This window comes from Lepisosteus platostomus, chromosome 14 (genome assembly GCF_059453375.1).
Source record: "Lepisosteus platostomus isolate fLepPlt1 chromosome 14, fLepPlt1.hap1, whole genome shotgun sequence".
Taxonomy (NCBI): Eukaryota; Metazoa; Chordata; class Actinopteri; order Semionotiformes; family Lepisosteidae; genus Lepisosteus; species Lepisosteus platostomus.
In genome coordinates this window covers 27,888,541-27,912,828 of record NC_142624.1, presented here as the reverse complement: position 1 = coordinate 27,912,828, position 24,288 = coordinate 27,888,541, and the positions used below count along the sequence as shown (strand labels likewise).

The following is a 24,288-nucleotide window of genomic DNA, read 5'->3' as shown; positions in this document are numbered from 1 at the left end:
GTAGCAAATTTCATTTTTATGCAAATTTCCACCCCACATCCACAATCACAATTCTTTATTTTTTGCTTTTTCTGGTATACTGTCAAGAGTGACAGTGAAAGAGAATATCAATCCTTCTACAATTCTATTAAGAGCCTGCAATCAGGAATGTAAATCAAAGGTGCACAATTTAAATTAATTCTACCTTCCAGTTAAAAATCACTAAAACACGAAAGACTTGTATTAAGTCATACTGTGCACAGTCCAGCAAGACCTATGCTATTAAGTTTGAAATAGTAAACCATGAAAAGTGTGAGAACTGGTGTGGTATATAACTAAAATTAACATATTTAGTAGTCATGTAATACTGTATTAGAGGAAACATAAAAAAAAAAAAAATTAACCAACTACCATCCACATTACAAATATCTACGAAACCTCAAAGAGAGAGCCCTGTCGACTGACAGATGAGAACGCCTTATAACTTAAAAAATAAAATCGAATTTAAAATTGACATTCTCAAATTATAATCAGCTCTGAATTGTCAATATCCAGAAACATTAGTTGGCAATTACTGTTTTTCTCTGTAGTTCAGATGCGAATATAGAACACGATCACCTTCTTTTCTTAGAAACACCGAAAGATTAAAAGAACTTTGAACCTGTACCAGAGGTGGTCAAACCTTATAAACAAGGGAAATCCTTCTGGATTTCTTCACTCACCCAGTGAGATCAGTGCTGCCAGGTTAAACTTGAAATCTCTGTACCGGTCCACTCAAGATATCATACATAAAAAATGATTACTGATTAATAACTCCATGGTGCTTTTTGATTCTGCTAAATATTTTTCAGTTCTTTAAAAACAAAATCTCATTATTTAACTTAATACTTCTCTTAATGGGAGAATGCTCGATTGTCATTTAAACAAAAGTTATGAAGATTGTAGGCTATAAAGGTTCTTAAGACTGAAAGAATAAAAAAGGGACACAACTGGATCTGCGATGTAGCAGCTGTGTCCAAATTCATATTACTACATTTTTAACAAATTATACACAGAAATCTGTTCCCCCCACAAACAAAAAATTCATCCTGGTCAGAACTGCATTAAATGGAACTGAAGCATGAATTTACCACCAGACCCGAAGGCTATTTGGCCATTTTATTTCACAGGTAGTTGGTGAGCTCTAAATTAAAAAAAACAGCTTTGCTTAAGCAGTTGTTTCCATGGTGTGCCGGTGTCCAGTCATCTGTCACTGGTTTACATATATACAATGACACCCTTCTTCTTCATGGCAACATGTTGTCACTATGAAGACGGCTGAAATCCACTGGGGAAACACTGGGTATCCCCCAGGTACCCCCAGGGAAGAACTTTAGGAATTCCACTGACAGACTGACAGTCACACTCATCCTCCCCAACATGCAGCTCACTGCTGCCCTACTATCATGGCTCACACACCCTTTTGAAATACAATCCACCACATTTCTCCCAGAGGTAAATGAAATCATAGGGAACACCAGTCATTGATGCATTGTAAATTGGCACAAACCATCTTTACAACCCCCACCACCACCACTATCCTTCTACCTCCCATTTCATTGAGGAATTAGATGATTTTTCCTCTTCAATTAATAAACCATTTTTTTTTAAATCTGAGCACATGTATTGTGAAATTAAATAAAAAAAGAGCCTTAAAGGACTACTTTATAAACAGTGTGATAATAACCTGGAAGATAGGCTTTTTTTAAAGAAACTTAAACATCACACAGCATGAATTACAGAGTATTTTAACTTTAATTAAAATGTGTTCTATAATTCCAATTGAAAAGGAACATCCATTCAGAATAGATAACTTTTTCAGACATCTAAAAGAGGTATCCATGGGATGACTGCTCAGGTCTCTGAGGTTTTTGTTTTACATTTTTTTCCGTCATATTAAATTATTCTGTTAAAACTTAAAAAATACAAAGCAGGCAGTAAGTTATACAGTCTTCTCCTACAGGGTATGGGAGCACTCAGAGTGCTGGTGTTCGTGAAAATGACATCTAAAGCAATTAATCTGCAAAATTTACAGACCTGATAGCATCACAGACATGCAGCTGTGCAATGTAGCTCATTCAGTCACACACAGAAATCCCAGATACTCTACAATCTTATCAGCTGTTTTAAAACTTCCTTTGAAAGTTCTGTTCACCTTGAGTTCTGGAAAACGTATTCTTAGCTTCCACGAAAGTATTCATAATGTTAACGGATTAAAATAAAGGACAGAAATCAAAAAGGCCCCTTTTCACAAGCACAATTAAAACAATTTTCATTAAATATACATTCTAATTTCCAAAATAAATTGGCTAGCTGTCATTTAGAGAAAAAAAAGCTTTATAAGTTCTCAAAGAGATTGAATACTACCCTAATGAATCATAAATTAAGTATGCATTATGAAATTCATATTCAACGGTCTTTCAATTCTAAGTACCTAGTGAAAACTTCTTTAGATAAAAAGAAAATCTTGGTATAGCTTCTTCACTCCAGCAGCCACAGAATTCTAATTCTGCTTTACTCAGTTTCATGTTGCAGTAAAGTACAAAATCAATACCATTTGTCCAACACACAGGAGAAATGGAATCTATAAACCGCTTTTATTGAGTAATTAAACACCCATTATTGTCCCAAGCAGCAAAACAATAAATTTGATAAAAGTCTTTCCAAAGGAAATACTGTAGTGATTAATACCCCAAGTATGTATTAAATAAAAATCAAGATGTCATTGTGTAGTAGCACAAGGCAAAAAAAGAAAGAAAGAAGGAATATAGCAGCCAGCAATACAATAACAATTTAACCTTAGGTTGAACTCATTTCAAACACGGAAAGCAGAACTTTAAATCTTCTTATTTGTGTTCTTTGAAGTCTATCATTTCTCCTTATTGTCATCAGTGTCCTACAAGGCTGGCCTGACTGATTTTTAAAAAAAAAATCCTTGATAGAATATTCAAGATTTTGATTTATTCCATTCTAAATACAAACCACCCAAACATTTATGGGCTACAAGGAACATTGATCTACCAGCTATTTTAGAACATGTTACGGTAAGATTAATTCCTGATGTGAATTTATGATGATGGCGTGCACAGAAGCAAAGTGTCAACTCCCATATGGCCTTGAAATCTACAGAAATGCAGCTGAACTCTCAATAAGGACAAGATTTTTTTTCCACTTTCAAACAAGACTTAGAAATTAATTTAATTCTGTGTTGTCACCCAGCAGACCCATCAATGCGCCCACACATACAAAACACAAACACATGATCCAATCAATTTTCTCAGTCTAGGTTTTAATTGTAAACACTGAGTCAGTTTTAGAAAAACAGCACAGCTTTTATTAAATATCAATCTTCTTAATGGTAATAGAATTTGGATGACCCAATTCATAAAAAAAAAAATCACTGAAAGGAACATGCGCCATTAATTTAAAGATCCACAAACTACAGGTGAGGCAACAATATCAAAGTCATTGCTATAGTTTGGTGAGGCAGTTCTATTTTTTTCCCCAAATACTGTAGGCATTTGACTTTCTTCTGAAATGGATACAGAACTCTAAACTTTCGTTGAAGAGAGCACATTAAAGAAGAATGTGGTATACATTCATGGTGTATCTCAAGCAAAACAATCAGTAATTTCCCAATTTATTATTCACTGCATTAGAAATTATCATCATCCTTGGATCAAAACAAAACATACTGTTATATTTTCTTAACAGGGGTAGTGTCTTGCTCAAAACAAATAACAAAAAAGTAATGTACTCACGCCATCTCCTAAATAAAAAATTCTAAAAAAAATCTCATTAAGTGGCACCTCCAGGCTCATTTTTACCAAATATCTTCTACATACCTTGGATAAAATAGGGTCAACTTTGAATGTTATTTTCTGGAGGGAAAACAGAGATTCGACTTAAGACCCCTAAAAGTAAAAGCCTGAGGGGAATTTTAATTAGCATCATTTTTTTATTTTATAGACTGCAAACTTCCAAAAGCAGAAGATATTTATCCAGCAACAGAATAACACTGCTGTTTTATGAAAAAACAGAGTCTTTCTGTACAAATAACTGTGTCACAGATGAACCATAAATGCACAAAACCTTTACATCTTCAATTATACATTTATCTTATTTCCACAATCTATGCAAGAGTTATAAAAGGTAAATACAAGTATTTAGCATACTAAATATTTTATCTCACAAAAATAAATGTAACTCCATTTTGAGTTCTAAACTTCATTATTAGAACACAAAAATGCCACATCGCGTAACTTGCAAAATACAGCCTTGAACAATCCCTCCTTTGTTTAAATGCATTTATCATTGTTTAAGCAACAATATGCCATCTCACTAATTCTTCTTTCATGTGAATACTCCATTCAGAATGATCTGAATGACTCCTATTGCCCACATACTTTTTTCATATTGATAACAATATTCAACATGACTTTCTTGGCAGTTTCCCCCAGAATATCTAAGGGTGGGGGAACTGTCAGTGTCCTTTACTACACAGAAATTGTGTTTTTTTTTCCATTTTGAAACATTAGACAATTTTAAATTGCACATTAATTAACCAAATATGAGAGAAGGCAGGACGAAACAACACAAGACAAATTTATAAAATTACTTCAAATCACATTGTAAATTATTATTAAATCCCATTATAACCTCGTACATTTTTCCCCTAAACATACACATTCTCTGAGCTGGTGACATGCTTTGTTATTTCTAATACCATTAGAACACCAGATAACATCCTGCTTTCCAAGTATCCTAGGAAAACAAAAAGCACTGGGGTACTCACATTATCAACAGAAAAACAAATGAATAAGTGGAAGGCTGTTTTTTTTCCCTTGCTTGCTCTCATACTTACAAAGTTTTATTTTAAATTCTCCAACACAAATGTAAAATATAAAAATGTTTCACCACCCCCTGCTTCCTCTTCTTTTCTACTCTACAACAGAAGGAGCAGCTCCTACTAAGGACATGACCTCCAGAGCAGCACTGCTCTAAGCCCCCACTCTCACCCTTCCCAGCACCATGGATCCTCGCTGTTGAAAGTTCCATATAAATTATATCAAGGTAAGCCATCATCCAATGATGCCAGGAGAGGGAGTGTGCAGGGTCCCACTGCAGCACCAACGGCTTTTTAGCTGTTGTGAAACCAGCCACCCAGTCCTGCATTTGTTGCTGTTAGAGGCCAGGACTACAAGGAACATTTAGTAAGAGAACTTGTCCAGGCCAGTGGACAGAGCTGGGAAAAAAATAAACACGTTTGTAAAACTCAACTACATCTAGGCTCTCCCAGAACAGATGTTAAAAGAAGTGCATGCTTGTTCTCCCTTGTAAAACTAAGACAAAGGAAAAAAGTGTAAAAGTTGGCGCAAGCACATGAGTGCAAAAGTGTGAGAAAACGGAACGTGAATGCACTGCTTTCTACTTCATCGTATGCCTTCCAGTGGGAATTCAAGATTTCATGTGAAAATAAACTTCTTCTGCCCACGTGAGATCTCACAAAGGATAACATCACCCCACCAACCTCCACACTCTTACAAAACTGTGGTCATGAACAATGACCTGCCATTGGAACAAATCTGCATGATTATGTAAAATAAATTACTCTAAGAAATCGAACAATAACTGCAAATATTCTAATAATATATTATACATTCAGAACATTTAAGAGTTTTTAACTTTGGTTACATATTTGATTGAAATTTCACATTGTTTTCCAATTTTTTGGGTATTATCTGTACCATGACAATTACTTAAATTTAAGTATTATATACACTTATTCATGTATATAATTGCTAGATAGGTGAAGAGCTAAGCAATTTGAGAGTTAGAGAACAAAAAGTATAACGTCAATTTGGAAGACTGCATTACACCAGGAATGTGTTTTTTTGTAAACTCGCCTAGATTAAAATAATTTTTCATTTATTTGTCGTAGAACATGATAGCATTGCTTCAGTTTGAAGTGGGTTTGGTCAAAAGCTAAGGTATGCTACAAGATAATAAGGGTAATTTAACAATATTTAACAATTAGAAAATAGCTCCAATATCAAAACATTATTCATATCCAAAAATAACACCAAACTATTGATTGTGACCCCTTTACTGTATTACTATTATACACAAATCCTGAATGCCAATAACAATGACTTCACTTTAAAAAAGTACAAAATTAATTAATTTTCTCTTTTACATAGCAGTTGCATTATCCATATAAGTTCATGTAACTATCAGTGGATTTCATAGTCGGAAATAAAACACAATGTTTATTTTTTTAAATACAGATTTTGAAACTATGCACATTGAAAAACTTTATGTAAATATCAAATATCAAGAGACTAATTCTGTTTATGATATCCTGCTTCTCTTTTAGGCACAGATGGCTTTGCTACATAATTGCTGATGGTATTCAGCCACCTCAATTTCCAAAGTTCAAATTAATACTGTAGTTTTGCCTTCTTTGGATTTCTGAATATTCTTATTAGTTCTATAGTGCATTTTATGCACATATCAATGTTATTTAAATGTACATTTCTGGGAATGAAACATTTAAAAACTATATGTATTGACTGAAACAACAGAATAAGGTATGGCTGCACTAAATTAAAAATAAGTTAACTTACAATATATAACCATAAATGACACAGCAGGAAAACAACCAAACGTCAAAAATCCCTTAGGAAATATAAAAAATATTTTGGCTCTAATGACACACATATTACAAAATAAAAAAAACAGTAAATGACCCATTAACTATTCCCTTATTCTCTAGAAAAGAAACTCAGCACTCAAATACCACTACATACCATATACTGTATATAGACGCTTATTTCCTGTTTTTCTTCTGATTATCTGTGATTATTACAGTCATTATTTTTAAATCGTAGAGGATACATAAGGTTTGTACACATACAGAGGACAGAAGCTTCCTATTTTAATTCACTCTATTCGTTTCTTTTATAGAAATACTGGGTTTTGAAATTTATCATTTTCATCAGAATGCATGTTTCTCTCAATATATTAATAATTCATGTTTTTTGTCCAGTACACTGGACAGGACGCTCCAGATGGATCAATGAAAATGACCTTCAAGTGATTTACTTGTTTTTTCAAGCAATGTTTACTGTCTGTTTTCTGTTTGGGATGCACCATATGGAAGATGGGGTCACAAACATGAGAACTGTTATCCATTTTTAAAAAAAATATTTTGTAACATGATTTGCTGATATTTGAAAAAACAATTCTTAACTTAATCAAGATTAAGGGAAATGTTTCAAATTTCACAAATACGAAGGATGAAGGGAAAAGAATAGACGTTTTACCATCAGATAACAAAAATCAGACCAGCAAAGTCCACCAGAAAAATAACAAGGATTCAATGAATGAACATAAAATGAAAGACATTCATAAATGCACATAAAAAGGCAAATAAGCATAGTATATCTTGTCAGTTACAGTGTCAGTTACTTTAACCCACATGTAGCAGAAGTTAGTACAAGGTGTAGTAAAAAGGGCTTATACAACTTTCTGAGTGTCTAAAATGTCTAGAACTTAGGTGAAATTCCCACAACAATAGTGTGGCATAAGATATTTAATAACTGATTTAACAAGAAATTAAACACACATACTTTACTAAGCATATTTTTTCTGTCTCAACACTGGATTAGACACGTAAACCTACTCTCCATATATAACTAAAAGAATAGGAAATCTTACATCTGCTTCAAAGGCATATCATCAAACATGTAATATCACAAATGCCTTCAAGCATCAATGCCCAAAAGCTTAAATGAAGAGTTAAAGTAAATTTCATTAAAATACCTATGAAAGACATTTAGTATCACAATATGGTTCAATAACACAGAAAAAAGGATGATATTTGTGTAATTTGCATTTCCACAATTGTAATAGCACTTCTCTACCTAGAAAAACACCTTTTTCCTCACAAGAGACTTTAAATCTCATTATGTGACTGGGTTTCAGTTATTTCATCTTTAGAAAAAAACACCACAAGCACTCCCTTTAAAGGGTATTTCTGTGTCCGATTCACAACATCCAAGCAACTGCATACATTTAAATGGAAATGCTACCTTAAAACTTGCTACAGAGTGTCTAACGAAGTTAGCAGAAAAAAAAAATGTTAAGCCTGCCCTGCTCAAACGTAAAATGCGATAATTTTTACATACCACTATTCCCATCCACCTCAGTTCCTATAATAAAAAAACAGCTGATTGCTAATGCAGCCGTCAACACAGTCACATCCCACTGTGTCTCCAACAGGCGGATGTTTCCCATACAGAACTGCACAAGCTCCAGCTTACAATCTGATTACACAGTCCCTTATTCTAGCAGCCTTAAACCTCCATGGCAGTTTACCAACATTTTTCCGTCACATTTTCTTCCTTTTTTTAACAGACCGCAGACTGATAAGCTCTCAGGTAGCCAAGGATCTTTGAGTCAATCCCTGGCAGGCAGCCAATCTTTCTAACCAACTGTCTCGGGCTAGGATGAATGAAACGTTTGGAATTTAGCAAGGACTTACAGATTTGAAACATCTTTCATGATTGTCCTAATTAAGAACCAACTTCTTTTATGTGATCTTGGTAGTACATCAAAACAATATCAATTCAACACAATTTGCAGTTGAATGTATTGCAACAATTTCTACTTTGCTCCAGGAGGGATTTCAAGAAACGCATCCAAAGGATTTTAGCTTTTGTTTTCAAGGCAATTAAGCAAATGAGAGATGTGTCACATATCAACACAATTTTCCTAAGATGGTAATTTCAATATTCTAAATTGTAAAGACTTACTTGCCAATATAATGTACAAGTTAAGCCATATTAACTTCTTCTGTGATCTTAAGAGATGGTAAATTCTCAGCACAAGTGTATCTTAATAGGTCTTCTGTGTATTTAACCTGTTCCCTCTCATCAGCTATGGAAATCTTATAATACAGCAGCTAAAAAAATCATGAGATCATTTCAGGAGGAGCTGAAGAAAAAAAGCTGCTTTCGTTACATGTGTGCTCCCACTTTAAAATTCAAAAATTATCATTAAAAACCGATTGAAGTTTTTATTTGACTAAAAAAGCTGAACCTGTACTTTAAAAAAAACTTCAAACACTTTTAAGTTTCAAAGTCCTTGAAAGGAAGATTAATGTTCCAAAAGTAATTAAAAAGATTATGCAAGACTAGAGTCAGTGTTTAGGGGAAAAGTGGAAAGGGTACCCCCAAAAGGGTGTGGTAAAACCCTCCTGTAATTAAGAGCAGAAAAAGTATTCTTCAGTACTGTACGGCTTCTGATCAATAACCAGCTTGATCCAAGGGTAGACCTAATGCTACAAAGACCACCAGCTTCCCAAGCTGTCTTAGAATAATACAATATCAGCTATTGACAGTGCATGTGAAAACTCATTATGCTAAAGCTTGAAGCCATTTTTATTTTTATTTATAAGGTAGCAACTGAAGGTCTACTAAAGGCAGCAAGATACAGTATATACAATATACTCATTCAAAATATAACACCAACAAAACATGTTGCTTTGGCAGCACTGATGCATAGACTTGGTGTCCCTCTGGACAGACTGCTGGGATGCTGTGCCACTTTCCTCGACAGCCGCAGCCAGCTGGCAAAGACTGTCCAGTCTCCACCATCTCCTAGTGAGGGACTGGCATGTTGGTCCCATAGATAGTCAACTGGACTGTTCTCCGAGCGAAAGCTGGCTGCAAGGTGGCTGTTTCTGGACACTGTTTGCTTGAAAACATGCCATTGTAGTCATGTCAACAGTGTGTTCTTGCATTGCCCAGCTGGAAAATCAGCGAATTTGAGATCGGCTTGTAGAAATGGAGAAACTATTGGCCCAAAGACTTTGACAACATACCACCCAGCAGTAAGTCTGCCTTCAGACTGTACCAAAGCTGTTCTTGTGTTACAGAAGATACTCCTCACATCATCACACTTCCACCTCCCCACCGGTTGGCTCGAATGCAACAGAGAGCATAATACTCACCATGACATCTCCACACATTCTCTTCCGTCAGATCGGTCTAGGGCGAAATGACATTCAGCAATGAATACAATTCTCCACCACTGTCTCTGCAAACACCTCAGCGGTCATAGGGCTTACTATCTTAATATCATAGTGTTCAGTATCTTGTTATCCCATGGGGTACTATTACTCAATTAACAAACCTGTCAACTCCTAATTTAAAAATGGAAAAAAATAGGCACGTTCCTAATGAGCTAGTGATGAAAAACTTAAGATGTTGAGTTTTCATTGTGTGGTTGTATAAACTATTCCTCAATAAGGCTTCTTGAACGCATAAATTGTAATAAGTCATCTATATTTACAAATGCTGACCACAGGTTATTGAAAGATGCACCTAACGCTTAAATAATTCCAACCTGTGAAAGTGTCAGAATTTAATTGAAAGGTTTTGTTGGCCGCATGAAGCACCTCCATTTTTTCTTTTCCAGTCTGAGCGTTTATATCCAGTAGATGCGCAGTCAAGCCTTAACAATAGTGGGAGGTCAAATGATATTTGAGTATCTGAAGAAAACGTATGCAAACAAGGGGGGACCTTACAAACTCCACATAGAAGGTGCCCCACCTTAAAAGCCCAAGACCTAAATGCTATTGAGGCAACAGTGCTAACAGCCACATCATTGTGCTGCCCGTGCACAGACTTTTGTCTGACTAAAGGTAGAAATCATATATATTACAGCACTCCTGAGGGAAGAATTGCAGCAGGTAGTTTTGTATGAAGAGTCTCCAGGTAACATCCAAAAGAATAATCATCTCCATACAATTTACACAAAAACAAAACAACAAAAAAAAAAGAGTCCTTCAATAGAAGGCACAGTTGTCAGAAAAATAAAATATTATGCCTGACCGGGTTTCACTATACACACAGTATTTACCCTTTGTCTGCTTTGAACTAAAGCGAAAAGATCCTATTATAATGGCCATTAAGAATCAAAAGTTTAGAGCGTCTAATTAAAATGTAAACAGTGTAATGAAGACATCAGTTTTTTAGGCAAACGTCTCTCTCATTGCCACTTGGGGTATGATAATTACTGAAGCAAATCTATGAATGCTCATGAATCCTCTACAAGTCCAGATTAAAAGCATTACTGCTAAACCTAGTTTTGTACACGAGGGGATTGTCTATTCTAACCAATCCCCAGTAGGCCTATAGCTGTTTCTCCTTTTTAATAGTAAGAAGACGGCAAGAGGACATAAAAATATTATTTGAAACTGGAAAAAAAGGGTTGGGAGCAGAAGCTATGTATTTCAATCAACTGCATGTACTGTACATGGCTGAAATTTAAAGTGTCACATACAAACCGTATATATGTCATTTAAAAGCAAACATATGAGTGCAGGTTACAGAACCTGCAAAACAGAAATTGTGGATTTTTATAGAATTCTGACTAAACACTAATGTACAGTGTTTTATAAATAAGTCTTCAACTATATATTTGATTTATACTTGTGAAAGTGCCATATCTTGGCACTGAAAATATTTAATAGTTGTGCTATACAGAGAAATCTCCTACCCAGACCATGCACACAAGCTTTATTTGTAGTAACTAGAAATCTTGGCATTTTAGAATTTGTATGAAAATAATTCATAAATATTGCAAAGAGTTCATAAAGATGTATCTTTTCAAAGACTGAAGTGTGCCATTTAAACTTTCTCTGTTTATCTAAAATTAGCCTGTTGTAGTAAATAATATGGTTGGATGTTTTTAAGTACACAATTATGATAAGGATTTTATATTTTCATCATTATGCTTAATCTTAATCGTTCTATCATGGTGGAACACAGGTACAAAATAATCAGTGGCTAACAGCCCTAACAGTTACATTCAATCATATATAATTATTGGAACCCTAATCCACTGCTGCTATCAGCTGATCTGTTATTTTTTTTAAAGGCTAGTAATTAAAAAAACAGTAATTTAAAATAACACTGCTTCCATGTTTTTTGGGGGGATTTGGAACTAATTAAGAAATTGATGGCATTAAGTACAAAAAACAAGCAATTTTTTTCAAATCACATATGAAGCTTTTTTAACTAGATTATGAATCACAGAACAGCTATACAATTATTATTTTTCTATGTTTTTAAACCCTGTATTGACATTGTGAACATTACCTAAAACAGCTGCTTTCCACACACTAATAATGTGTTCATGTGTTTCCTAATATTGTCTTTGGTTTCAGTGTTATTACAGGAACCTTTTGGCTATTTTGTTTTACTACTTTTTCATCTAGTAAAAATGGTTTGAAGACACAGAGGTGCAGGGTTTCAGTCACTGCTAATTCGCAATATGGATACAGTTCACAACAGTACCACGTAAGCCATAACCACTTTGCTCCTCCCTCTACAAGGGAAATTTTTAAATGCATGCTAAATCTACAATACTGTATCCCACAAGCCACACAAGAATAAAGCACCTAGCCAATAATATTTTAACAACAATCATCTAATTTAGAAAACAAACTGAAAATACCATAGCAAAAAATAACCCTTGTAAAGTACATGAGAATAGAATTACCTTTGATGTAAATGTCTTGGATAGAAGTTTAATTATTAGTAACATAAAGAAACCTGTTCACACCTGCGCTGCAATAACACTGATAAAAGTAACTAAGCACAGGCAATGTCAGAAGCCTATGCCTAGGCACATCTTCCCACTAAGGACATTTAGGACATTACATCTAAACACATTCTAAATTCATGAACCAGAATCTGCAGAGTCAATGCCCCTCACTTGAACAATTGCCCCTCTTAAATTTAGGCTGAAAGTCAAATAGTCATTGTTCAGTGTCTCTAATAATAGTCTTAATATTATACTGAAATGGGAACAAATACACTAATGCTGTTTTTTTATGCAATGAGAAAAAAGCCAGAGCACTACGGAGCAGTTTAGTAATCATGCCGATTGACAAACATGAAAATAAACCAAAATGATGTGTTGAACACTGTTTATACCATGGTGCCTATTCGAATCTGTGCCATGCTGCCATTTGGTGTTATGTTTCATGGGACTCTGTACTGCCAACACTCTGATACAGAAAACATGAATTCTGAAATTTAATACTCAAAAAGTACAGGTAGCATAGTGTCTGTGTATACTCTGCCTCACTTTTTAAATTGACGCATGAAGAAATAAATATCAAAACGTGCCTGTAATGTCACTCTTGTCTTTTCTAATGTAACTTTCTCCTGTTCTGAGATAGAAATGGTATGTCCCAAAGATTTGGCAATATATACAAATGTCCACACAATCATACACCACAGAGAAACCTATATATAGTAAATGTTGTAATATACACACTGTGTAAAATCTATTTTTATTGTCTATATTGCTTGCATAGATCCGAGTGTAAATGTATCATAATATAGGTAATTTTTCATTTACCATGCAATGGGTTTTAAGCGCTGGTATAAATTCTCTGCATTAAGTGTATCAGAAAACAAAAATGCTGGCCGATTTCTTCAAACTGAAGCCATACATCACAGAGCAGGACAGTAAGCAAAGAGACACATGAAGGGTATACAGGAGCCTTATACAGGCATGGATAATGGACATATATGCATTTAAAAAAAATGTCTATGCCATATGCTGTCAGTCAGAACAAAAAAACTGTCTAAGCAGACAGTCTCTGCGTCTAAATGAGATGGTGGAAGGGGGGAGGTGGGGGGGGGGGGGAGTATGTCAAGGATTCATGGTCCTTCATCTTTGCAGTAGAGCAAACACGTCTCTCAGTATAGCAACAGACAGCTGCTTCCACTTTCTAATGCGCCCTAACTTAGATCACTGAAAGAATTGTCAACGCACAGAGAAACACACAAAGATAACATAGCCAGCTGCCATAAGGGAAGAGAGAGAGGGGAAAACAGCACTCACAGAAGAAATGGGATTTGTTCTATTTGCATGAGTCTGGCTCCCTTGGGTCTCCCTTGCTTTCAAATGGAAAGCACAAAAGACAACACTTAACATATTTGCTTAAAGATGACAACCTTGTGTTGATTTCATTTGAGCCCAGCTTTGTCAAGACTGGAGATATGAGAATGAATAATATCTGTAACAGAGACTGACAAATGTATCCATCTGTACAGTTGAATGATTCATCTACTTAAACAGCTCCACCACTGTCCCAGGGGTGTTATCCAATAAGTAACTTTAGTTAGTTGGAAGGTTTCTTTAATGCACAACATTAAAATGTGATAAATACTGTCAGTTTAATTTATTTATATAATTCTCTCAGGATTTGTGTTGTTCTCCCTTTTACACAAACCTGGAATATAGATTCATTTTAGTGTCACTGAGGAAACGAGGTATAAATAAATAAGTATAGGAGAAGCAGTACCAAATTACTGTGTCTGTTTGTCAAAACACGTGTCACAACCCAAAACCATAATGTAGAATGTTTTCAATGATTATAATTATCCTCTTCATTATCCCTTTGTCAGAAGCTATTAAAACATGAAGCTGGATTAAAAAAATGACACATTATGTACATTACGCATAACATCACCAGGAATGCCAATTAGGGAAACAAAATTCTCAGAAGTTGAAGATATAGCACAGACAGTGATAAGATCTTACTACATAATTATAATTCCATCATACTGGAGGCCACCAAATCGCTTCACCACTCACTTTTATGTCAGTGTCTTGGAAGTCAACATACATGACACACTATATAAAGAACTGGCTATTCTTGCAGTCAGAGTATTATTTTGACATCAGAAAGACATCTGAATTTTATCATGACTTAAATCATAAATCTGGATGAATGTACATTACATTGGTCTTCCATAAAGAAAGTTTAAAGAAAATGTGCAGTATATAGCCAAATCTTACTAGAACCTACAGAACACATATCTGCTTTTTTATGCTTTACATTTTACAGAACAATTCAGTATACAGTAGTATAGTGAAAATGCCTTGAGTAAAATAAACAGTTTTGAAGATTTTTTCCTCTTCCTTACTACTGTAAAGTAGCACTACTACTCAATCAAACTGCAGTCTTGCTTATCACAGACTAATATTCAGCTCAAAATCACATCTAAAAAAACACAGCAATAAAAACTTCTGGCTTAAAACACTAAACTAGAACATTCATTTGCACTTAGGTGGTGAAAAACTCACAAGAAAGAGACATTCAGGAATAAAATTGCAATGGTTTGAATGCTAAATTATTCATCACTGACACTTGTCAATATATGAAAATATCTGGCAGAAAACTAAAAGAGTTAAGGCAGAGCAACATAAAATGGAAACGGAGAACAGATTGACAGTTAAGAAAATATATCACATAAAGATGACAAGTAAACCATTCCAAAACATACATACTGTTTGGCTGATTACCATCTTATTCATTATTTAACCGTATCACACTCTCAGCTACCTTTTAAACAAAAAAATGTCACAATATTTCTCAGAAATCAAAACTGATTCATAGCCTACTGGGGCTTCTCCACGGATCCGTTCTTTTTTATTTCGAGTGTTATCCACGTATAGGTACAAAATACGACTGGAAGAAGAATTGTTCATCTTGTTGGTTTGTCTCTACAAAAACATAATAAAACTATATGTATATAAAACATCAATCACACCCCCCTCCAGCTTCAGAAATTATTTAGATTATTGTCAGGATTTCAGTGATGATCTTTTTGTTAATGTGACGTTATTTTTAGAGACTGGGTACAGGTATTAAAGGGAGTTCAAAAATTGTTTTAAATAAAGTGCATTTCCTAATAAATTATCAAAACATATCATTACATATTTCATTACACATTCAATTTTACTTTAAGCTCATTAGATGCAGCTACCACTCTCAACAAAACATCAAAGCAATGTTTTGTAATGGCACCGAATAAGTTGTCCTCCTGAAACACAACATTAAAATAGCCTTATTTATGCGATACACAAAATTACACGCTCACAATCTGTTACCTTCCAATCAAAAGATCAAGTGTACATTTTACACCAAATGACCTGGGGATTTCCTTGACATTCTCAGTACGGGACAAAAAAAATATCATAATTAACAGAAGCAAAGGTTCAGAATTCAACTGCAAAATACATCCGCAAATTCAAAGCGCAAAGGTAAGTTAATTTACACACTCTTCCCATTGCATTACAACCTTCAGGACCTTCCTATGGCTCCAACATAGAACATAACTTCAACTCTGAAGCTCTGTTTATCTAGCTATCTAAGTAAATGTTTCACTCCACATGTCAACATCCGAGACATCAAGGAAAGAGAGTGCTGAAAGGGGGTGGGGTCAGCAACTGTCATCACACATACCACAAAAACTCAACTGTAAGGCTTTATGTCAACCTTCAAGCTCAGATTGCTATCATAAGTACCACACAATCACGAATAAACTGAGCTGTCATGTCATTTTGCATGCTTATTGGGAAAGCACTAGGTTAAACCAGGACTAACTCAGAATTTCTCCTCATAATGTGGGAACTCTTAACTTTAGGTTGCAGGCTTTTTCATGCAGATACGGGAATTACTTCCTATTAAACTTCTAAACCTAGATTTGTTTTTCCTTGTGCAGAATGGAAAATGTACCATTTGTTCCTTATATATACATTAACAGTTTTATTACTTGTATTGCAGTGCTAGACTTTTATGAGGTTATTATTTCACCGCATATATATGTGGCATAAACCAAACAAAATATTTGTTATTACTCTAAAAGAAGGCTTTTATCTGAAAGGTGAGTAATGGTCTCTGGATAATCTCTGTAGTAAAAAATACTTTAACTTTTTTTCAAATCCTTGATAATCTCTGTACATGGGAAATTTCAAGAGTATGTTTTAAAAAATCTGCTTTAAGTAGCTGGAATGTAAATTTACATCTAAAGCAAACTAGTTCTTGAAAATTACACTAATCATTAGTATTCCCCATATCACATCTATTCTAACAACCTTTTTTAAATGATAAAACTGTTCATGACCTCAATTATCAGAGATACAAAAACAAGGAAAATTTAGGAAACTTGGCAGACTTCATCTTTATGAAGAGGTTACCCATGTCACCAGGTTGTCAGAGGAAAGATTATTATGCAACTATTTATAAAACATAAAATACTGAGTAATGTTATAGTCTGTTGAAACACTTAGCACTTATACTCCCCGTAGGATATTGTGACAGCTTGTTTTTCACATCACAGGACAGTCTGTGCATCACATTATATTGTTCATGCTGTATAGATGTTAAATAACAAACATCATGAACTTTGGACCACAGACCAGAATCAACCACAAAAACAAAATTCACTTAGTATATAACACCCATATTTTAACAGTGATTTTTGTCCCCAATATGCTTTTTTTGGAAAAAGAGTTGTTTAATTTCTAGTAAACTTTGTTATATTTTATGCAAACTACCAATTGTTGCTTGTATTATTTACCCACAATACTGCCAATGAAATCAGAAGACACTGATTGCCTTGTCACATACAAATGACCAGCATAGTAATCAAAAGCAAGGATAAAAATGAAATGTTTAACATCGGCTTTTCACAATGTACAGGACTGGTTTACACCGGATAATGCATCTTTAGTTTTATCATTGCTGAAGAGCTACGTAAACATACTTGAGCTAGAACTGTTTATGTTTTTGCTAAATAACAGGAAAATACACTTAGAACACAAGAATGTTTTGAAGAACAAAGGGTTTTAAGAGAAGACTGGATTATTGGAATCAAAATGAACCCGTTTAAGAAAAAAGACAATATGATGTTTAATCTCTGTAGTACTTCACATATAGCGAATAACATCCCACTAGACTTAAAATTAAAAAAAAACTATAAATCTTATCATATGAATTAACAGCATGTTATGTAACATTGTGCTGGCTCATGTTCTGAGCCATCTATGTTGTGTACCAATTGAATACTTATGACTTTGGCAGTTTACATTGTACTTAGGTTTTGTTAGCCAGATTGGAAGGTACAGTAGTTGTGGGTGTGAGAGTAAACAAAAGCTATACAAACGCTGTTATTTGGTAGCCAAGAAGTGTTTAACTTTCTCATTTTTATGATTTGTTTCATAGAGAAATCCAAATATTTTTTCGTCAATGTAGTTTATAGATAGTTTTAATCAAGTGTGATTCCAGTTCAAAACTGCGGCTTAAAATGTTATCCTTTTAGTACTTTTTTAGGTATAGGAATATAGTGTGGAAATCAGACGTCTGCCGAAATGAACTGACAACATCAGTTTGACTATAGATAAATAAAAATAAACCAGCACTTTTATCCAATTCAACATAACATTAAAACTTTGCATAGAAGGCTATTAAAGGGCATTAACAGTGTTTCGCGACATATTCTACATTTTACACTAGCAACGTGGCCAACATTGATGAATATGTGTAAAAACAATGAAAAACACTTTAAGGGCTTAATATTGCAACACAAATTTAAAAACAGACGAAAAGCTAATTCTAAAACAGTAGGAAAACGGTGATTAGTGAGACTATTTTAAGGAGCAAGACTATTAATTACACCAGAGCATCTCAAAATTAAGCGCGTATGGTTAGTTATGTTACTAGAACATCAAAACATGCAAGTTAAACGGAAGAAAAAAAACACTGCACATGGATTATACCGGTACCTCGCACTTAATAACGGACGCCAATTAATACACACTTCAATATTGACAAGATAATGCTATTCACTTTTTTTTTTTACAAACCTGTGGAAAAAATCTAACTACTGGAACTACTCCAATCCCCAAAATAACAACATTTATTTAAATGTGCATAAAAATATTATTTTGCTGCGTTGTTTTCGTGGACGGTTTGTGTAAATTCGCACTCAATGTAAGAACATCGAATAAATACGAATAAACACATTCATGAGCATGAAATCACATTCGTGAACACATACATACATTATACACACACCCACATACATTTTACTATCGAACTATAGACGTTGATTTAATCACATCATCTTCATTTCCTCAAATCACACTATTAATGAGCATCAATCAGAGAAAAACATTTTCTCCATCAAATGTCTAGATCTTAACACTCCTTCCTGCCCCCGATTTAAAATTTATAAATGCGATATCCTGCTCATCAGAAGCAAGCAGCCCAATCTGCTCTGAATATATATTAGAGCTTTAACACGAGAACGGAGAAATCTCCCATCTGGTAATCACATTCCGCAGAACAGCTCGGGGAGAAGGGCTCTGCTCTCATTCCTAAAACATTTTCTTCCCTCAAATTATGTGCATCTAAAACAAACATCTACACCAGAGGTCCTTTTGACTTCAGCGGATTCAAATGCAAAAATTCCATCAAATCAGGTATTTATTATTTGTTATGCAAGATGGAAAAGTGGTTCTGCAGCTATATTAGAAAATACTACCGCAACATGATTGTTTTCTTATAACCTACAACTATTTTAGATGCAAACAAAAAAAAACACTATCGTGCTTTAATGCGCATCAACGACACCAAGCCAAAACCACACTGCAACGAAAAAGCACCCACGGATAAAATCGCCTAATAAAAATACAAACAGAGCAATACGAACCCTTCAGAACTTAAAAAACTTGAGCTTTGTCATATGCAAATACAAGCTTTGCATAGAACATCTTGAAATTAACATTTTAAAATATGCAATAAGTTCTTAAAGTATAGATACACATCTACATACATGTATAATTTACAGTTAATGGTTTCCGTAAGTTTGCTTACAAATTCTACCTCTAAATTAAGAAGAAAATAAACTTAACGTTAAACAGGAATTTAAAGCGCCTAAAATAAAATAACACAAAACACATACACATAAATACAGTACGTCGTGCTTTAAAAGCATGCAAATCAATAGCAATCCTAATGACATATTAAGATGTGTATTTTTCAAATTCCTTATAAATAAAGTAGATCCCAAAACTGACATACCATAAACACTGGTGCTACTGATCATTTCTTGCTGCAATAACAAAAAAAAAAAAGCTGAATCGGAATTTTCACAAGCAGGAATTCCAAAGGTTGCTTTTCATTAAAGCCACTTTTCCTCTCAGCTATCAGATTTCACTGCCTTGAAACGTGGGCCCTTTTCGTCAGGTATTCATTTAACCTACATGCATATAATTAAGGGGAAAGCAACATCAACAAAAGCTCTCTTGGATAACAAGTGAAGAAAGAAAGAAGAAGGGGGAAAAAGCGAGCACATGACCAAGAATGCAAGTCCATGTCAATTTCACTCGCTCCCGTTGAAACTACCAAGAGCTTCGGGGAGGGCAGGAACAGGATCAGAGGACTAGAGATGCCATTAAAAATACACATTTTCTCTGGCTTTCTGAGGAAACGTTACACCCACCACGCTGTCCCCCTCTACTTTAAAAATAGATTATGCGCCTGCAGTTGCCCCCACAACGAGAGACTAGTGACATTGTATTTATTTACAGCTATAAGTCTGCAGTGATCGCCGCAACTTTTTTTCAATGTTAGTTACATCAACTTCCCATCACCGTAAAAGTTAGTTTGAAACAATCCAAACCCCACCCCACTCTCACTTTCTTATTAAATAGCAAACACTGGAAACCTAAAGGAAATACGTGTGTGGACCTTATTTTAACCACAGCAGAGTCCAAACGCTTTAAAATACTTTGCAATCATAAGCCAAGTGGAATCGCAGCTTTTTAGTTCAATTTCACTTTGCTCCGTTTGAATTAAAAGAGCAGAAATTCTGGGAGATGCAGATGAACATTTAAGGGGTGTTTTAAAACATAAAGCAATCGCTCTTCCGTGGCATAGCTCCCGTATTTTTTTTTTATTAAAAAATTGCACAGATCTCAAAGATACCCATGTAAACTCTTACCTGTATGTGTGGCAGAGCAGCCTCGGAGGTTAGAGTAACATCGATCCGATATGTTTGCTGATGAATGGGTGCTAGGGTTAAGCGAGGATGCCTGCGATTTGAAATCATTCCAAGTTTCTGAAGGGAAGACGGACTACAGCCTCTGCCATGTTGGAATTTCAAACCCAAAACAGCTGCTCTGGAGAAGCCAGCATGCGACTTCAGTACGCATGCGTCTAGGTTGAGGAGCCAAATTCAAATCCTTTCACTCTCAACCAGGGATTAATTCGCTCTGCTATATGCATAGACCGAACCTAACCTCATGTCGTAGTTATAAGCACGGAAAAATTAGCAGACAGCCCCCGTTACACTTCTGGTTTCATTTTTGCCTCCTCCCAAAAACAAGCAAATTAGACAAACAGCAGCATAAAACTCCGTTCTGTTCAATTGAGTTCCTTTGGAGTGAAAAGAAGAAGGATGAAAAAAGCAGCTATATTTCTGCAATTGATAAAACCACTGCCTCAGTAAACTAAGTTTATTTTTTAAAATAATACGCAACATTAGGAGTGTACCTACTTTGGCATTGCTTGATATTTTAGGTAAGAACTGTTCTGACAATAGTAAAAGATTTTGAAAGAAAGTGTCTCAGAGATAATAATGGGAACTCTAGGCAATAAAATGGAAATGGCAGATGTATTAAATGCTTGTTTCACTCAGATGTTTATCATGCAAGGAATCAAGAACATCTCTACAGGCTAAGGAAAGATAAAGTTCCATATTATATAATATTAGTATGTATTATGTAGATGTTTTGCATCTTTCAGTTGTGCTTATGGAAACAAGAGATGTTATTTATAGACCTGTAAAGCTCTACCAGCAATCATGTGAGACAAGGGCAATAATCATTGGCTGCAAAATTGCTAATGTATTATGCCTTTATTTAAAAAAAAATGTTTGGTTAAAGTAACTTGTTAGAATTCGTTGAACTTTGATGAAATTCCTAATAAATCTTAATTTGTCACAATTAGGCCCTCAAAATTATCTGTGTACCTAGATTAAGAACGGGTTAATGGATACAAATCATAGAGTAGACTTCAGATAAGGACTGAATGTTCCTGTGGTGTGTTGTAATAAGTGGAGCACCACAGAGATCAGTATTAGGAGCTCTTCAGAATGTGCGTCAATTATATAGTTACTGGAATAATAAGACATTAGTCATGTTTGTGGATTCTACCGAAGAAGGAGGGCTAAACAACAGAAGATGTACCAAGGCAGATATAAGTCAGCAAGTAGCAAATATGGAATGGGAAACACTTGAAGAAGATACATATAAAAATATTACATCAGCAATTGTAAATGGACAGTAAAAGCCAGTGCAGTACACACGTGCAAACTATGACAAAGTGCATTTAAAACTGAAGACACATGGCACATTTTTACACAAAGCGTTGTGTGAGTGTGTAACAAGATATCCATCCATGTTATTGATGCTGGTGCTATGGCTTCTTATAAAAAAAATTGCTGGAAATCATGAGATCACCAGATCAATTAGCTGCCAGAAACTAAATAAGCTAGAGATGGCTGGATGGTCTGTCCTCTACTTTGTAACTATTCTTATGTTCCTGTGTAAAAGGTTCTGATTTATTATATTTTAATTATTTTTGTCAATTTCCAAATATAAACATTTCAAGTAAGAAAAAATCACAACATTTCTAGAATGTGTCCAGTATTTTCCCAGAACCCAATTTAATTTATTAATAATTTATTTCCTCATGTTGGCAATTCTGTGCCAAAAATGCCATACTCTGATAAATTTGACCAGTCATGCACCATTTCTGCCTGTATGGTACTATACATTACCTGTTTTTATATGCTTTATTCTATACTATACCAAAGTAGTGTCCCAGTTAGATGTGAAGTCTTACTGTGCTTATTGTTCAATTTGACAGTCATGGTTTGGCACTGACATTTCCAACATGTTGGACAACAAAACTGAGTAGCAGTGGCATAATGATGATGAGTAATAAGTATCTTATATGTTCATACTGTATGCACAGTGCAGTGTACCAGTGTGTGTTGTATATCTGTCAATGAAAATGGAGTGATTTGCCTGGAGATATTATGGATATACTGGGGTAAGCATACTGAAGTACAACTAAGAATCACACAGAAGATGACAGCTTATTAGCTTTTTCAAACAAAAATGCAACAGATACAAAGTCAAGATAGAACTGAATTAACAACAGTCATTTCTTTGACTTTTATCCTCCTTGTAAACTGTTATAATTAAACAATTATCCAGGCATTCTTGACATGATAGATACTTTATTGATCCCGTGAGGGAAATTGCATGACTTTAGTGTAATATTTTTTTATTTCTGTGCTATTGGTGTTAATATATGCCAGAGTATATTTATTCTAGTTACATTATTCCTAGTCCTTTATAAAGCTCATCTCAACATTGAAATGGATTTCAGGCTTTGGAACTGGCATGACCAGTCCATGCATTTTGTAACCTGTTCTTTCTGATTGTAGTAATTCAGGTTCAGTCTAGCTGTGCGTTTAGGGTCATAATAAAAGAAAAGCCTTTAACCAGAAGTCACTTTTCTGAGGTTATTAGATGACATTGAAGAATGGAATGGTGTTTTTTCCCTTCACAAATACCTTGTATTTGTGTCATATTTCACCAATAGATATAAAGATATATATATATATCCTCTGCTGCCTGACTATTCATTCCTTCCCCTTGGTTTCCAAACTAATGTCTTCTCCTTGTCTTTCTTTGTCTTCTTTATTGGAATATGCTATCAGTGAACATCGGGACTACACTGTCACTCAATGGTTCAAACACCTCAACAAAACTCAACTGTTCAGACAACATAGTAGATCCTAAACTGTGCAGTTGTAACGAACAGTTCTTTCCGGACCCTATGCGGACGACACAGTCCGACGGAGTGGGGAAACACTAGGGAAACGTCATGCAGGAAAACGGGGCTGAAGACAGGGGGGCGTGTCCAAGGTGCGCTGGTGCACGGGGGAGGTGTGGCCGAGGCGAACAATCCGAGAGTAATCCTTAGGGAAAATCCAAAACGCAAGGGTAAGTCCAAAACCAGGAGATCCATCAGAGGAAGGAATTAAAAACCACGAAGGCCGGGTCGGAACCGGCGGACGGGGAACAGGAACAGGAACCGAGGTTAAAACCTTAACGGGACCAGGCGCTTCCTGGTCCCGGACTCGCACGATATGGAAATCAGATGCAGAGCCCGGAAGAGCGTCAGCGCCTGGCTTTTAAGGTGGGCAGGGAATAGGACGCAGGTGCATGGAATAAAGTCTTGAGTGATAGGGCTGGAGCACCCTTAAGGAGGGGGAACTAATATCGTGACAGCAGTTGCTATACAAGTATTCAGCACTG

The 24,288-nt window shown here is 35.1% G+C and overlaps 1 protein-coding gene across 2 annotated transcripts in view; it reads right to left on the bottom strand.

Annotated features, from left to right (window-relative positions):
- The window catches only part of fign (fidgetin), a 54,339-nt gene extending 33,285 nt beyond the window's left edge, over positions 1–21,054 (bottom strand). Inside the window, exon 1 of one of the 2 annotated variants that reach the window (XM_088605446.1) lies at positions 20,898–21,054. Coding sequence is in view for 1 of the 2 variants with exons in the window: in XM_088605445.1 (XP_088461571.1) it covers positions 19,976–20,000 (25 nt within the window). In the remaining variant the exon portion in view is untranslated. Of the gene's footprint in view, positions 1–19,975; positions 20,537–20,897 lie in introns of those variants that run through there. The other variant, XM_088605445.1, reaches the window with a different exon arrangement.
- Between the last annotated feature and the right edge of the window lie 3,234 nt (positions 21,055–24,288).